Raw genomic sequence first — 16808 nt, 5'->3', positions numbered from 1 at the left:
GGAGGACTCTATTGACCTCCTGGTTGACATACGTCTGCCCACTCTCTCGGACGCAGACCGGGGAGCTTTGGATAGCCCTCTCACTGAGGCGGAGCTACAGCGGGCGATTGGGGACCTCCGCCCGGGCAAGGCACTCGGTCCAAACGGAATTCCCATTGAGCTCTACAAGCTCCAGCCAGACGTCCTTAGTAAGCACCTTAAATCCATGTTCGACCGTAGCAGGGAAATGGGGCTGCTGCCCCGGGATCAGCGCATAGCGACCATTGTAGCGCTTCCGAAAGAGGGAAAACCTAAAGACTTATGTTCCTCATACAGGCCCATTTCGCTCCTCAACGCTGAGCCCAAAATACTGGCGAAAACGTTGGCCAATAGGCTCAGGCCGGTGCTAGCCTCACTAATACACCCCGACCAATCGGGGTTCATGCCTCGCCGAAACACGGCCCTAAATATCAGGAGACTCCACGGGGTGCTAGGGCAATGTCATAGGCTTCAGGAGGACGCGGTGGTAGTCTCACTGGATGCCACCATGGCCTTCGACACCTTGGAATGGCCGTATATGTTCGCAGTCTTACGAAAGTTGGGTTTCGGGCCTCGCTTCATCGAGTGGGTGCGCTTATTGTACGCGGAACCCCTGGCGCAGGTGCTGGTAAACAACAAGGTGTCAGAAGTCTTCGCGCTAGCCAGAGGGACTCGACATGGCTGCCCCCTTTCGCCACTTCTTTTCGCCCTCTCGCTGGAGCCGCTTGCGGCCTGGATAAGACAGGTTGCCACCGTGCAGGGCATAGCATGGGCGGAGGGGTGGGAGGATAAAATATCACTGTATGCTGATGACATACTTCTTTACCTCTCTAAGCCGCGTAGCTCCATGATAGCGGCGCTGGACATACTGGCTAGCTTTGGTCGCAACTCAGGGTTCAGAGTTAACTGGGCTAAATCGCACCTCTACGTCTTGCACGGGGACCCTCCCAGACTCCCTGCCTCCTGTCCTATTCGGGTGGCAAAGGATGGGTTTAAATATCTCGGAGTGTATGTCACCACCAATAAGACCCTGCTGTACGAGCACAACCTCAGACCGCCGCTGCTCCGGCTCCAGAGGGAGGCGAAATCCTGGCAAAACCTCCCACTGTCATTGCTGGGCCGAGCAGCGCTTTTTAAGATGTTATCGCTCCCGCGCTTTCTCTACGCGCTGCAAAACTACCCAGACCTGGTCCCGAACGGCTACTTTCTGGCGATCGAGACCGCAGTACGCACCCTCCTCTGGGCCGGGACGCCGCGTATCTCGCTGGCTAAGCTCACGCTGGGGTGGTACGATGGCGGAATAGCTCTCCCCGACATCCGTAAATACTATTGGGCGGCTCACCTGTCCGCGATTAACCAAGGGACCTACGGGGACGGGAACGACCCAGCGTATGGTATGGATAGGTGGTTGCTTCCCGGCGGGAATTATGACATCGCACTCTATTCTAAAAGAGGGGCGCGCGGACTCACCGGTCCGACGCTCCACTCGGTGCAGATATGGCATATCGCACAGAAGAAACTCGGCTGGTATGGCGTCCTCACGATGGCCACGCCACTCTGGGCCTCCGAAGCACTTGGCAATCTCAGGCGCACCAAGGGGTTCCGTAACTGGGACCTGATTGGCATCTCCCAGATCAAAGACATCTGGGGGCCTACGGGGGTCCGCACTTTTGCCCAAATGAAAGAAGCATACGAGCTGGCAGATACTGAACACTATAGGTACTTGCAGATAAGTCACTCCCTGCAGGCCAATATCCCACCGGAGGCCAAGCTGCCGCCCGCCTCCCCCCTCGAAGATAGGCTGCTGGACGGGCATCTCGCGGAACACGCCATCTCCCTCACCTACAAAAAACTTATCAATAACCCCCCAGATGTGCTTCTCCCCCTAAAAGCAAAATGGGTCGCGGAAGGGTTGGAGATAGATGACGAGGAGTGGCTCTACGCCCTGGCCTCCCCACGGGAAGTCGCGATATCGGCCCGATTGCGGCTCATTCAGCTGAAGATCCTACATAGAGTTTACATCTCTTGCACGAGACTGCACATGATGGGGGAGGGCGGACACAGCACGCTGCAGGAGGGGTTGTGGGTACACAGGAACGTTTTTCCACATACTGTGGGGCTGCCCGAAGATTCTGAGGTACTGGAGAAGAGTGGTGCGGTGTATGGAGGAGGTGTGGGAGGTGGAGATTCGCCCTGAGGCTAAAAGATGCATCCTTAATATATGGGAACCAACCGACCTGCCGCCAAAAGGGAGGCTCTGGGTCACACTTGGCCAAATGGTTGCGAAGAGGAACATAGCTAGGCTCTGGGGAAGCGCTGTTCCGCCAAAACTATCAGATTGGACCAATGATATGGACTGGTGCATGCTGCAGGAAAGAACTGTGTATGTTGCGAGAGGGTGCCCTAGTAAATGGGTTGAGGTATGGACCAAGTGGAACGATTTCAGGGGCGGCATTTGTGAACCACCCGCCATCGTGCAGGGAGAACCCGGAGATGTCTAGTATCCTGCTGGTGCGGTTAGGGTGTTGGGAGGGGGGTGGCGGCTGCAGCCCCGAGCCTTGGACATGGGAGACAAGTGTGGTGTGGACCGGTAGCTAAGGGGAGGGAGGGGGGGGGAGTTTGTTGAGTTTGTTAGTTCGATTGTTTGGCACTATAATGCAACTTGGGGCACTCTGCCCATATCTTGGTGGACATTCTGAAGGACACTAGATTTGCCACATACTAGCTACACCTTGGTACACCGGTATCCTTCAACGCCGCCGTACCTCCGGGCTGACGGCATATGGGCTGTGTGCTTCGAGACATATGCAAGTTAATTACCGCGGCCGGCCCATAAGGGTTGTAGGCTCTCTGCTGTGTACCTTTGCCTCTTAATAAAGGTTTTTGAAAAAAAAAAAAAAAAAATAAGACAATCGGCTGGACTTGTACTTGATACTGACCTTACAGTCATGGTACCCCATGCTGTGAATACACTTTTGAATAAGGCAAAGACACAGCACCTCACCACTGCACGTCTGACAGGTTATGAGCTAACGCTGTTCGCCAAACACATTACGATTAAACGATGTGCCACTCTGAACCCAGCTTCTGAGAATGAGGAGATTGACACGCATGAATGTATCTCCGGAACGGAAGCAGAGACGAAAGGACGGGTAGACCTGACTGATGTTCCCTTATCTGACCCTCAAGGGGAACTATGTGTCGATGGCTCTGGCTTTAAATTACCAGATGGCCTTACAACTGCTGCATACGCTATTACTACGCTGCGTACGGTGGTTGAGACATCACAAGTTCCCTATCAGTCAGCCCAAGCTGCAGAGCTTGTTGCCCTTATTCAAGCCTGAAAGTTGAGTGAGGGACTGGTTGTCAATATTTATCGTGACAACCAGTACGCCTTTGGAGTCGCCCATAATTTTGGGCAATTCTGGGTAGAGAGAGGGTTCCTTACTTCCCATGGCGCAAAGATCCAGCACAGTCATATTATATATAGGCTTTTGTCCGCTTTGACCCTCCCTAAGAAATTGGCAATAGTAAAGTGTAGCTCCCATAGGAAAGTAACTAGCGGTGTAGGTAAAGGGAACGCTTTTGCAGATCAGAAAGCCAGCCCGGACTAGAATGAAAAGAATGTTTATAGCAAGTCTTGCTAGGTGGGTGCCCGAGGTCACCATGTTTGAGGATACACTTGAGAAAGTGAAGGAGATACAAAGTGAAGCCACCGTAGAGGAATTAGAAGTGTGGCAAGAAAGTACAGTACAATTGAACGATGAGGGATGTTGGATTGACAAGTCAGGGAAGCAGAGATGGATGTTGCTAGATGCGTGTGTTCTCCCTGTGGTCACAATGGCTCATGGCCCAGCCCTTATCAGTGCTAAGGGTATTTGCAAGTTGTTAGACCCTGTATGGCAGAATGATAACATCACGAAAACTGCTGCACATTTAGTGAAGTACTGCATGGTGTGCATGATGCACAATCCTGGGAAAGGTACCCCTACATCACCCAGTAATTTTGCACCACCCTCTTTCCCTTTTGTAGTCCTCCAGATGGACTATATTGAGTTAGAGAGGGTTAATAATTTGAAGTACGTGTTGGTGGTTGTTTGTGCATTCAGTAAATGGGTTGAGGCTTACCCCACTAAAGACAATAGTTCCATTGCACCTGCAAAGGAACTCCTGAAGGAGTTCTTCACTCGTTTCGGCTTGCCCCGTTTGATCTGTAGCGATAACGGAAGTCCCTTTAATGCCAAGGTCATTCAGTCAATTTGTGATGGTTTGCACATAAAACAGAATTTCATGCTGCAAATCACCCACAGTCAGCAGGTTTGGTTGAGAAGTACAATGGTACTCTCAAACTGAAGTTGGCAAAGATTCAGGAGACAACAGGGCTACAATGGCCAGATGCTTTACCATTAGCGTTTTTCAACAAGAACAGCACATTCTAGAACAGGGTTGTCACCCTACGAGGTCGTGTTTGGACGCGCGGCAAATGTCTTGGGCGTCCTGCGCCCTCGTAGGTTCTCAGATATTGAGTATCCATTGTTGACAGACTATCTATGCCAGTTAATTGAAAATGTGCGTTCTATTCACCAACCGGTCCACAAGTCCCTTTCACCCACATCAGAAGGGCCCGGAAAGGATATTCGTCCTGGGGACTACATATTAGTCACAAAACTTCCAGCTGAAGAAGAGCTTGGAGCCCTGCTGGAAAGGACCTGAACAGGTCCTCCTGGCCACGCCAGTCACTGCCTCAGTATACCCTTACCCTTGCCCTATGATCAGTGGGTGAGGGATGGCATGGGGACACTGAGTGTGAGAAGGTGCCTCAGTTCGTCCCCTTCAGCAATGAAAAGCTAACATGGACCCAAACGGATGCAAAGAATGATGAAGTGCTAAATGCAGCGACCCCTTCAGAAATTCGAGCCTTTAAGGAGCCGCTGTTTGTTGACCCCTCTGTGCCTGAGTCACCCGGTACAATTTGCGTCCTCGGCTGAGGAATAGTGCACCAAAAGAGAAGTCAGATTAGCCAGGGATGGACTTTGTAAGTTAGGGTGTGCTTTGCTATAGTACCAACGGTGTTAGTTTAGGGTCTTGTGAAATTGGTGCACTGTTCTGACATTGGACCGGATAGAGGGAACATGCTCCCTAGGAGGGGGGGTACATTATCCTGTGCGACGTGGGATTCATCGTGAGCTTAGGACTGAGCAAGTTCACCGCCGGTGATCAATAGCGCCAACGTTTGTGTAACAATAGGAGCCTGTACCAGTGAGACTCTGATGGACACTGGGAACACTTGCCTTTATTAACAGTTTTTTTGCAATTCTTTCCCTGCTACATAATGCATCCGTTTGGTCGGCCTATTGATGAGGAGGAACCGGCTTTTGCACCACAGCGTTTAGTGCAGGGTTGGCCAACAAAGAGTAAAATAGTTTGCATATTAATTGTTATGATTACGCTAATAACAATACTTGGAATATCCTGGTTTCTAGAGGAAAAATATCCTGTACATTCCTTGGTTGGTACAACGCCGACTCCCCCTGAACACGTTTTCGTCGCTTTGGCTCCACACAAAGAAGCGCATAGATTGTCCTACACCGATAATGTTTTTATACAAATCAAGCTCATAATGTTTCCAATACAACTAATTGTTGGGTTTGTGGGTTACTCCCTTCAGTCACTCATAAGCGCGATAATTTGTTGTCCTTGCCATTGTCACATATTGGCAGCTGTGAGGGTTGGCTTCAATTGTTTCGGCTGGTGTACTACCAATGTAATCTCTCCACTACGGGTATAACATCCACTGATTTCCATACCGCCCATGAATATGTACGCTTCTTCCATGGGTTCACCCCCATAGGACCAGCAGGACAAGGGACTCTAGGGACAGTTTCCTCAAAGTCATGTGTGAACACATACCATAAGGGGAAGAATGATGCCTGGTTCCGAATGTAAATGGCTGATTTCCAGTGGTTTAACACCTCTGAGTACTTCCAATCCTTCCAAAGTCGGAATCTTACTGAAGATAAGCCGATACCTGTGTCAGTGGTTAATACGATAGCTAGTTTTTGTGTCATAGGGACAGGGAAGATGAAGGTGGGAGAGAGTAAGTATAATTTCACCTTCAAGCTCAATACGACAAATAGTCCGCCTCTGATTCTGCACCATCATGTATATTTTGTTTGTGGGTCACAAGCTCACGTTTGACTCCAGAGGAAATGGTCAGGTACATGTTATCTCTTTCCTTCTTCCCCCTGTATATGTGGCCCCGTCTACCTATCACCAAACTCCTCGATTGCAATGTAGATGTCTATCCCTGTCCCTATTCAAGAGGATTGTTGATACGAAAGATAAAGATCAGACTGAAGCCACCAAATAGCAATTTGGGGATGCTTTGAAGGGCCTACTACCTTATTGTGGGCCCATGGCTAATAGTCTTCAAATTCGTCAGCTAACAAGAGTTATTGAAAGGGTTATAAATACAACTGTGGGGATAGTGAGGGAGGGGGGAGGGGGGAGGGGGAGGAGGACAGACTATCTCACGATGGATTGTGCGCGGCATCAAAGTCTTGTATGCACTGGCCTAGAAGCAACCCCCGAGGGCTTCTGTACTTAATCCACCAGAGCCAAGGCTGCAACCACTATGCTAGCGCACAGAGTTCTGATCCTGGACATCTGCCAGGCTGCAACATGGGCATTTCTGCACACGTTTACCAAGCACTACTGCCTGGACAGTCGGATCCGTCAGTACGGGCACCTTGCCCGTTCGGTCCTGCAGGACTACCTAGTGTGAATTTGTTTTGCAGACCTACCTCCGGTAGGTGTTATTTGGGTGTCTATTTTAAGGAAAGGAATCTGCGTCTGGAAGACTATCAGATGAACAGGTTACTTATCTTCGGTAAGGCCTTATCTGGTGGAGACTCTCTAGCTGCAGACCAACCCACCCATCCTCTCTGCTCTGCAAACGGATTTCAGATTCAGAGTTGTTCCCTTTAAGGGTCCTAGTTTCACACATCAGTGGTCAGTGTCCTTCGGGGCTCTGTATTTGTGGCGTGGAAAGTTTAAAAAAGAAACTGATGTCAGCGCGCTGGGGTTGCGCCTATTGAGGCACAGCACACGTCACTTCTGACACTGCCACACGGAGCCGATCGACACCAGCACGCAGGGGTACTGCTCACGAAATCTTTCCAGATCCAGTCTGATGCTTGGGTAAAATTCTAATGTAAGGAATCGGCGGCTAGATAGTCTCTACCAGATAAGGCATTACTGAAGGTATATGGCGTGTTCTTCTGTCCCTCTTCCACCCTACCAGTCACAGATTTATTATTTTTTTTGTTGAGGGTCGACACGTTTTTTCAAAGAGAATTGAGATAAGGCATTTAAACCTGTAACCCTCTGAGCGGACACCTGGGGCTGGATATGAGAGTTAAGGCACAACTAAGAAGCATTGCAGTCCCTTATTGAAGAAGCATTGGTAAAGTCAATTGGTTTCACTTACCTATGTTCAGCGATCAACGCAATCAGCTTTGCCAGTGCCTGAGCTACTTTGTTTAGACTATAGAAAGCAATGAAAACATCACTTTCTATATTTTCAATATGACTACCACATTACGTGACACAACATGCATTGTGTCGTCATGTGCTATGCTGAGACCCATAATTCCGGGTCCATCATGGTTTAGATTAGGGCCCTTCTCTAGCCTTGATGAATGCTGCTGACTATGTATCTTTTTTTGTTAAGAAACGTGTAAACTGTTTTGCTGTGACTCATTGGATAATTATGTCCTGCGAGTCCCTTCTGTCTTTTAAATCTTGTCATGGATCCCACTAGCAACTAATAATAATAGAATATTGTTAATGCAGAGACTATTTTACTCACTTGGCCCAATCTAATCATTTCACATACTCCTTCAAAAAAAAAAATCAACCATCCGTTGTCTTTGTGATTCACTAATACATGATTAAAAAGATCTGGTACACGATCCGATGATGAAGCATGGCACTTTTGTGGGTGATGGTTGGGTCGTCCTGAAAAACGTTTCGCTTTTGTAATAAAAATGGTATACTTTTGCGACTTTAGACAAGTTATTTTCATCAAAATGGCATACTTTTTTTGTGAGATATTTGACCTTAAAGGAGGTATGATAGACCACCTAATTCCTCACATCCCCTCTTTTGTATGGTGATAAAAGAGTTAAGCTCCATAGGAGAGACAAACGCCGAATAGGGAGGAAAGCCACCAACGAAAAGGAATCTGAGATTGCCAAGAAAGCTATCTAATCATGAGTATAGGTTGAATCTGTGGAGTGTTGTTTACAGCTCTTTGAAGCTGTCTGTAGGACTGCAAAAAAACAACAAAAAATGAGTAGTTCAAACTGATTAAATGAAATAACTTCTTCACCATATGCCTGTCTTTTATTTTCCATAGGTTATGGTCTGCCAGATGACATTGTGATTGAGAAATTGGGCAAAGGGGATAATTTTGTGGATTGTACAGGTGCAAATATAAAAATCTCGAATGTGAAGTTCGTACAGCATGACGCAGTGGAAGGTATCGTAAGTAAGTATCTCAAACAGTGGTGAAGGGCCAAGCTTTGGATATCCTGAGATTTCAAAGTTATTGCTCTTAATTTACTATCTGGCTTTTTTACCTTCCAGGCCCTCCCATACTTGCAGACTTCCAATGACAAAAAAGTTAGGATTTTTTTAAGTTTCAATAATGGTAATTGACATAGCATCACTAGAATTGTCATCTGGTCTCCTTTGACCTATGTGCTTTAGAAACTTGAGTAACAATGACTATATTCCATCTAGATCTCTTCAACAAGACTTGACCCACTCACCTGTCTTGCCAAACGACACATTAAGCCAGAAATTACAGCTGGTGATTTAATTCAGTAGGCTAATATTCCTACTGCAAAAAAGTGTTAGCGCAGTCAGTTCAAGTGTGCTGATCCAACATCTCTGAGAATGCAACGAATGAGAAGCCATATATCATGGAGCCTCATGGTAAATCTACTGGCTGCATCCCCCACTTCTCATCTCTCTTCCATGTCCCCTCTATCACCATGAGCATCCATCTACCCTGAAACAGCAACCTCATACTGCAGGGAAGAATTCTGCAGGCAAGTTATTAGGCTAATGAATGACAAGGTGAGTTTTGGCAGCTAACACTACAATTTATAATTTAAACTAGATTGAGAATGTGGGTCAGAGCCCTAATAACGTGGCAGTGGAAATGAAGGGCTCCCATCTGGGGCAATAAACTACTGCAGCACAAAATGTTTTTGAACTCTGGTTTCTACAAATTGATTATTTAAGCCCTGGGATCACGTAAAATGCATCAAAATAAAATCAGCAAACTCATCAACATAATTGTATTGTCCAGTGTGTACACTGACATTGAAAGAAGCTACACTTAGAACAACTTAAATTGCAGCGTATAACATTTTTAATTCTTTGAAAAATGCTACTGTCTGCTGCAGCATCAAATAAAAAGCAGTGACAAAGCCTGTAGGTCTGGATTTTGCCGGCAGCCTTTTGGCAATTCTAGTTTCATTCTGTCGAGGTTTTTGCAAAACCTTATCAGGAAAGCTGCTGGGCACTCTCCAATCTACAAAAAAATTTTTGGGCTAAAACAAAAAATTGTTTTGGTCTGCAGAAAGTTCTCATTACCATAGTAACCCCTGGCTCCTAAGGAAACTACTTTGTGTGTGGATGTGCTCCTTGGGAAAGGGCAGCATTCCATACCTCACAGTGAAGTCAGACAATTAATTAAGAGGGCTGACCAACCGCACCATGTTGCGTTCTGAAGTGGCTGGAATAAAAAAGTGAATGACACAACAACAAACTGATGGATGAAGTCTGGCTGAAAACCCCTAAAGTTATGCTATACACATAGTTTTAGTAAAAGAAAAAAGGTCCAGGCTAACGCCGGACCTAAAAAAAAGAAAACATTCCTGCGCTATTACGACCCTCTGTCTTGTGATCTCCATACCCATGAACACACCCTTGCGCATTCTTATTGGAACATCAATTGTCTTGCACATTACATCAAGTATAAAAAGTGCTCTCCTATCTTAATTCCAATTACGCTGATGTAGCTGTTCTCCAGGAGCCACACCTTACCAAGAAAGAAGCGGAGAAGCTTCAGTGCGATTAGGTGGGCAAGGAGATACACCGTTGTTTTCCTCTGAGAGCGGCAGATGACTTGCCAACCCCACAAAAACGTGGTGTATCCATCCTGATTCTGAAAACATTATCCCATGTAGTGCTTAAGGCTTGGACCGCTCCGAAAGGTCGCTATGTGTTTGCCAAATTAAAGATTAATTGTAAGGTTCTATGCATAGGCTCCGTGCATGCACTCACGGATTAGAAGCATGCCTTCCTTCCTTCAACTCACACGAGTATTGATGGCGATAGAGACTGACAGCATCCTAATAGGCGGGTATTGGCACTTGACTCATGATGCGGTCTTAGACTGCACCGGTCCAATTGATGTATCAAATAATGCAAACAGAACCAAGATCTTGTGACTGATCATGGCCTCCATTATATGTGGTGTCTTTTGCATCCAATAGACCGGGAATACACATATTTGTCCCCGGTCCATGGTATGCAATCGCGGTTGGATTTTTTTCCAGATGACGACCATTTTGTTCCTGATCGCTCCAAGACCTCAATATTAGAGGGTGCACTTTCAGACCACTCACCTATTCCCCTGGAGGCTGATCTGGGTCTGTCGTAGCCAATACACAACTCTTGGCATCTCAACTTATCCCGAGACAACCACACAGTAGGCAAGACATAGCTTAAATCCCATGTGCATACTTACCCGGAGAGCAATGATGGTTCAGTCGACTCTGCCCTGACATTGTGGGTGGCGACCAACGCGAACATTGGGGGACAACTGATGAGGAATTCAGCCCTGTCCAGCAAGCAGAGAAAGGAATGCAAGAAAAAACTAGAAGCAGATCTAGCCCACCTCACACGTGTTTATATGGTCTACCCTTCCACTATCACCTGGCGCAGGCTTGAAAAGGCATGCATGGACCTCTAGACCTGTTTCACCCCTAAAGCAGAGTCTGCGTTACAGAAGTTGAAATACTGGCACTATGAACAGGGAGAGAAGACTGGACATCTTCTGGCGGCACAGCGCAAGCAGAGGGAGATGGGAATGGCCATTGGCAGGAAATTACACATGTCTTTGCGTTTTCCTACAAGACCCTCTTCTCCCTGGAAGTTGTTCAAGAAGCAGGTGAGATAAACACCTTTCTGGGAGGTATGCGCTTACCTTGCCTCTCTGAGGACTAAAGGCAGCTTCTTCAGGGCAAGATCTCCAAGGAGGAGATCGAGCAGGCCATGGATGAGGATGGTTTCCCAGCGGAGTTCTATAAAAGGACAGAATCAAAGGTAGTAAATCTTCTCTTTGAGGCTGATCGTTCAGGCTCCTTGGGTAATCCAACAGGGTGTTGATTTTGGTTCTGCCTAAACAAGGAAAAGATACCCTCCTTCGTGGAAGTTATCACCCAAGTCCTTGCTCAATGATCATGTCAAGATATTGGCAAGCATTCTAGAAACCTGCCTTTACTCTCATATTCACCATTCGCAAGTGGGGTTTGTCCCAGGCTGCTCATTATGCAATCATCTCCGTACGCTAGCTCATGCAGTCTGGCTAGCAGCAGACCTTCCGGATGAAAACCTGGCACTGTCGTTGGATGCAGAAAAGTCCTTTGACAGGATAGAAAGGGACTATTTATTTGAACGACTATTAAAATTTGGCCTTGGTGAGGACTTCATCTCCATAGTAAGATGGCTTTGTGATTCCCCCTCGGCACACGTCAATTGTGGGGGCTTTCTTTCGGACCCCTTCCCTGTCGATAGGGGTACTCTTCAAGGTTGCCCACTCTCCCCCCTGTTATTTCTCCTTGCAATGGAACCTTTAGCAACGCCCATATGCCATTTGGTTCAGATATTGGGTATTCCAACGCCTGGAGGTCCTGCAACATTGTATGTATATGCAGATGACATTTTACTTAACTTATTGGCCTTACCCTCCTCCGTCCCTGTTGTGTCGGAGACTTTTGAAGCCTTCGTGGCAGTATCTGGCTTCAAAGTGAACTGAGGAAAAAGCAAGGCCTTGCCATTGTTGCAGATCACCACCTGCACCCCATAGCCGATTACCCATTTCCGTTGAAGAATTACCGCTTCCGGTATCTGGGCATTCCAGTAAATATGAGCCTGGAACACATGGTGATGGATAACCTGGACCCATTAATGGAACAAATGCGACTGCACTTCGCAGAGTGGTCCTGCCTAAATCTGTCTGTGGACCGACTCAAGTGTTGAAAATGGTTACTCTTCCCCACATCACGTATGGTTTAGGCACGCTTCTCCAATTAATAACCTTCTCGACCCTCCGTCGGATAGATAAGACCATTAAGACCTTCATCTGGGGCTTGGCAAGACCTTGTCTGGCAATTCAGAAACTTATTGCCCACAGATCAGCAGGGGAATTAGGCCTGCCCTCTGTGGAACATTACTGTTTAGCCCTATATTTGGCACAAATGGCATGCATTCACACCCGGGTCTAAGTCCCTCCGTTGTGGGTTATGACTGAATGCAGACTTCAGGAGGTATCATTGGGATTTCAGGCTCTCTATCTTCCTGGCCCCGCTGCCGTAGACCCTCCCAATCCCATGCTGAAATACAAGTATGCTGAATGGATACTTTATTCTGTGGATGAGCATCTCCATGACAAAGCTTCTTTCTAGAACGATAGAGGCATTCACGTAGGAGGGACCATGTTTGAGTGGGGCCCTTGTCACATCGCTGGGGTTCTTACTCTTATGCATTTGATCTGGCGGTGAACGCAATTTCTTTGAGATGCTACCGGATGAATTAGACTTGTCACAAACTCAACAATGGTGATATATAAAATTGCCATAGATGAAACACAAAATTAACACAGTCTTTTATAAATTTGCTTTATAGGTCCTGAGCAATGCCACAACAACCTCTAAGGAGGCTCAAGGGCAGAAACATGTCGACCTACTTCTTTTGACAAACCAGCAGCCATGATTAAGTCCACTAGGCCCTCTGCTTGGATTTAATCCTGACCCAAGGACGCATTAATAAATTGTATCCCATACCTTGGAACCAGTTTTAGTTCTCACATTTCCCATTCACGCCCTGCTATTCCCTCACCACCATGTGCTCATTAGTAAGGTATTTATTATACCTCTAAAAACATCCCTGAGCTCCTCCCTCTAGTTAAGTGGTCATAGCCCACACTGTGACTAGGCATCAGGGTATGAGGAGGTTTCCTATAGAGAAGCTTGCCACCTCTGGTGGGTGAGGGGAAAAAGGGAATACTCCACATACTCTAGTACACCCGTCTTTCTCCCTCTTTTTAATAGACCCAGGTGTTTATTTTGTGGTTTATCTAAGTATTTGGGACGGTAACTCCTGCTGGTCTCTGAATTTCCTCCGGATCCCTTTCTGTGTTTTGATATATACAATTTTGTCAGTGTCTTCTGAACAAATTGTGTTCCCAACCCTAGACCATTCCCCAGGGCTCTCTTACCTCAACACCTTGGGTCAGTTTAAAGGCATGATGTCCGGATTACATAACCTCTTGATTTGTCATCTTTACACTCAGCCACAGTTGGCTAGCCTCGGTTGACCTGGTAGGCTTGTCTGCAGGCGAAATATAAGGAAGAATGGACAGAACTTTTGGAGCCCTTGAACGCGAAGTCCATGAGGCACGGATGACACTGTCTTTTTAAGATCTGTCTGGGCTGGCACTGGACCCCGGCACAGCTCATGGCTGCAGGGTTGTTCCCTCATTCTGCATGCTGGCGATGTGATCATGCGACCTGTGATATTACCCATATTTTGCTGGACTGTCCCACCATACACCCTTTCTGGACGGCAGTAGAGTCTACGCTCCAGGAATCTATGGATTTGCCCTCGCCAATTCCAGACCCTCTCATTCTCCTCTGACGCACCAAGCATTCCTGAATTGACCCTACATTCTCGACGATAGCCTGTCATTGCCCTTACAGCTGCCAAAATCTGTATTTTGCAAGATTGGCACTCTCCCGAATTGCCATCACATGAGATGTTAAAGACCACATCCTTTGAAAAGGTCATTTACAATTTAATGGAAAAGCAGATATTTTTCTTCTTATATGGCCCCCCTTTTTGCAAGATGCCCCCTCCTTCCCCCATTGTTTGCTTAGACTCTTGCTTCTTCCTCATTACCATCATTGTACTCACTACCACTCCCTCCCCTCTCTTTTTTCCCTACTTTATAGTTTTCATTTCTCTTCCATTTTTCTCTGTCCTTCTACCCTTCATCTCTTTACTTTCTTCCTTGTGTAGCTTATTCTCTCATCCCTCTTTTTTCTGCCTCTTTTAAACATTATATATAAGTAGTGTTTGCTATTGATGCATGTGTCACAATCAACATTTTTGTATTCCTATGAGTATAAGCTCGACTTGCATGTCACTGTATTTGCTGTTATTTCTCAATTCTTAATTTTCGCAATAAAATAATTGATGCGCAAAAAAAACAGTAAATGCACAAATAACCTTACTCTCTTAACTTTGTTCGGCTGCCTACTTATAATCATTTTCTACAGTATGACTTTTGAACCTATGTGTTTCAGGTGTGCACCAAGGAAAAACTGTTCTGGATAACTGTGTGTTGCAGTGCGAGACTACCGGAGTCACTCTTCGTACCTCTGCAGAGTTAATCATGACGTACTGTGACCTGTATGGTGCTAAAGTATGTAATCAAGAATTTTTTTAGGTTTTGTTTATTTTTGTTAAGAAGGAAGATTTCCCTTTTTCAAACAAATAAAATAAATGGTATGTTTTTGATTTTTCCAGAACATTGAGGGACCCATTTTATGGAAGGTGATAAGTTATTTTTTCATATTTTTGTAAGCGAGTTTTGAGCGGCTTATTATAATCTTTACATGCAGATTCAGGATTTAATGCACTTTTTGCCATTCTTTATCAGTTATTTTTTTTCAGTAAGCAATTGCATAATAATTGTCTGTTGCTGTTTTGGTTCGAGTCTTAATTGAGTTTTTTTCAAGGTAATATTCCAAAATTAAGTGGGCGTACCCACCTGCACATGCCTATCAAATCCTCACACCTCTAACTGTCCACAAATTTCTCACTCACACGTACTCCCCTTTACCATTCTTCCATATTGCTAGACCTGTGCTACCTCTAGCATTCCACTCAATGGATCTCACTGTGGACCCCCCTCCTTACTGACACCTCCACAAAGTATTAATCACACCTAGCTGGCCCAGTACTGTTGGGTATCTGGGGAAAGTTAGCCCTCCCTTATCGGTTAAGGTGAGAAAGCTCAGGTCCCCACTGTTTGCAAAACACACAATCTAAATCCTAGGCTCGGTTTCTTATACCTTATCAGTGACCTCAAACGTTTGGGTCAGGGTTTCAGTGTTGGAATATGCTGTTTGAATCACATTCCCAGACATTCCTGCTTTACAGCTAATGGCATGTGTGAAATAACTTTGGCCCTGCTAGAGTAAAGGGGCTATAAACCCCTGCTGGGAGACTCAACAGTATGGTTTCCGGACACACCATTACGATTTAAAATGACCAACCAATAAATCTCCATTTACAGACTGAGAATTCAGTGTATGATACATTTTGTAAATCCGTTGCCTCAAAGAGGCTATCTACTGTAGAATACCCTCAAAGATAGCTAGTTATTTGTTGCTGTTCTCCTTATCCTGAGTTGCAGAACCCAGTACCTCAATTAAATGTATTCATTTATGAAAACCTTCCTTCTTAGAGATTCCAGACTTCCTTCTCACCTCTCTAAACATTTTGATTGCACTCTGTGGAAGAGGTCCTGCAGTCAAAAACACATTCCTCGCACCTGGTCTCCAGTAAGCTTCCTATTCATACTGAGGGCAAATTCTGCATTTCCGAAGAGTGGTGTTCATGAAGATAGGTCACCACGCCCTTCATATACAACATCAAATTCCAAACTTCTAGTGTAGTGCAGGTGTGGATGTAACGTTAATGTTATCCAGTATTGAGGTATCTTTCATAGATTCGCATGCTTAGAATCGTCCCCGCCGACGAAGTGGGAGTTTCGCGGTACAATAAAATATATACATAATAGTCATAAAAAACATTATATCATAGGCTACAATGGACAGTAAGGTCACTACATTAGCCTATCTCAGTCTTTTTGTAAAAAGAACCAAACTTGGAACACAGCCAACCAGGCTGCAGCACCCTCTTAGAACCCTTCCACAGAGAGGCAAACCCTCAGATTTTCCACCGCACGTCGTGTGACAGGGAGTCTCCCTTAGCTCTGCTTAGTTTTTCTTCATCTTTGACTGAATTTTGTGAGTAGCTATGTCTGATTCTTCTTAGAAAAGCTTGTTTTTGCCCTGTTCTTCATGTGGGAAGAAGAGACTGCATTTTGAAGACCCCCACAAGGAATGTATATACTGTCTTTATCCAGCACATAAGGTTAAGGACTGCAGGATTTGTAGAACTTTCCCTGCTAATACTTTGAAAGACAGAGAAGGAAGATTACTGGTTTGGTTGGAGAAGCTGAAGGCTACCTCTGAAGTTGTTTCAGAAGATGATGGCAGTATTGGTCCCCAGGCGTCCACCCCTCTTGCCAAAAAGAGGCATAGATCTGATGATCGCCCTGGGTGACAGAGTAAGACCTTGAAGAAGCCTCTCTCTGAGACTGGTCACTCTTTCTCTAAAAAAGAGAAGCTTTCATTCTCTTC

The 16808-nt window shown here is 46.0% G+C and overlaps 1 protein-coding gene across 1 annotated transcript in view; it reads left to right on the top strand.

The window, feature by feature from the left end:
- SHCBP1 (SHC binding and spindle associated 1) overlaps positions 1-16808 on the top strand; it is a 185859-nt gene that overhangs the window by 130628 nt on the left and 38423 nt on the right. The window contains exons 9-10 of the mRNA XM_085637554.1: positions 8438-8569; positions 14682-14800. Of these exons, the coding sequence (XP_085493680.1) occupies positions 8438-8569; positions 14682-14800 (251 nt within the window). The remainder of the gene's footprint in view (positions 1-8437; positions 8570-14681; positions 14801-16808) is intronic.

The sequence above is a fragment of the Triturus cristatus genome, chromosome 12 (assembly GCF_964204655.1).
Source record: "Triturus cristatus chromosome 12, aTriCri1.1, whole genome shotgun sequence".
Classification (NCBI taxonomy): Eukaryota; Metazoa; Chordata; class Amphibia; order Caudata; family Salamandridae; genus Triturus; species Triturus cristatus.
The sequence above is the reverse complement of the archived record's forward strand: the minus strand, read 5'-3'. Positions and strand labels throughout refer to the sequence as shown.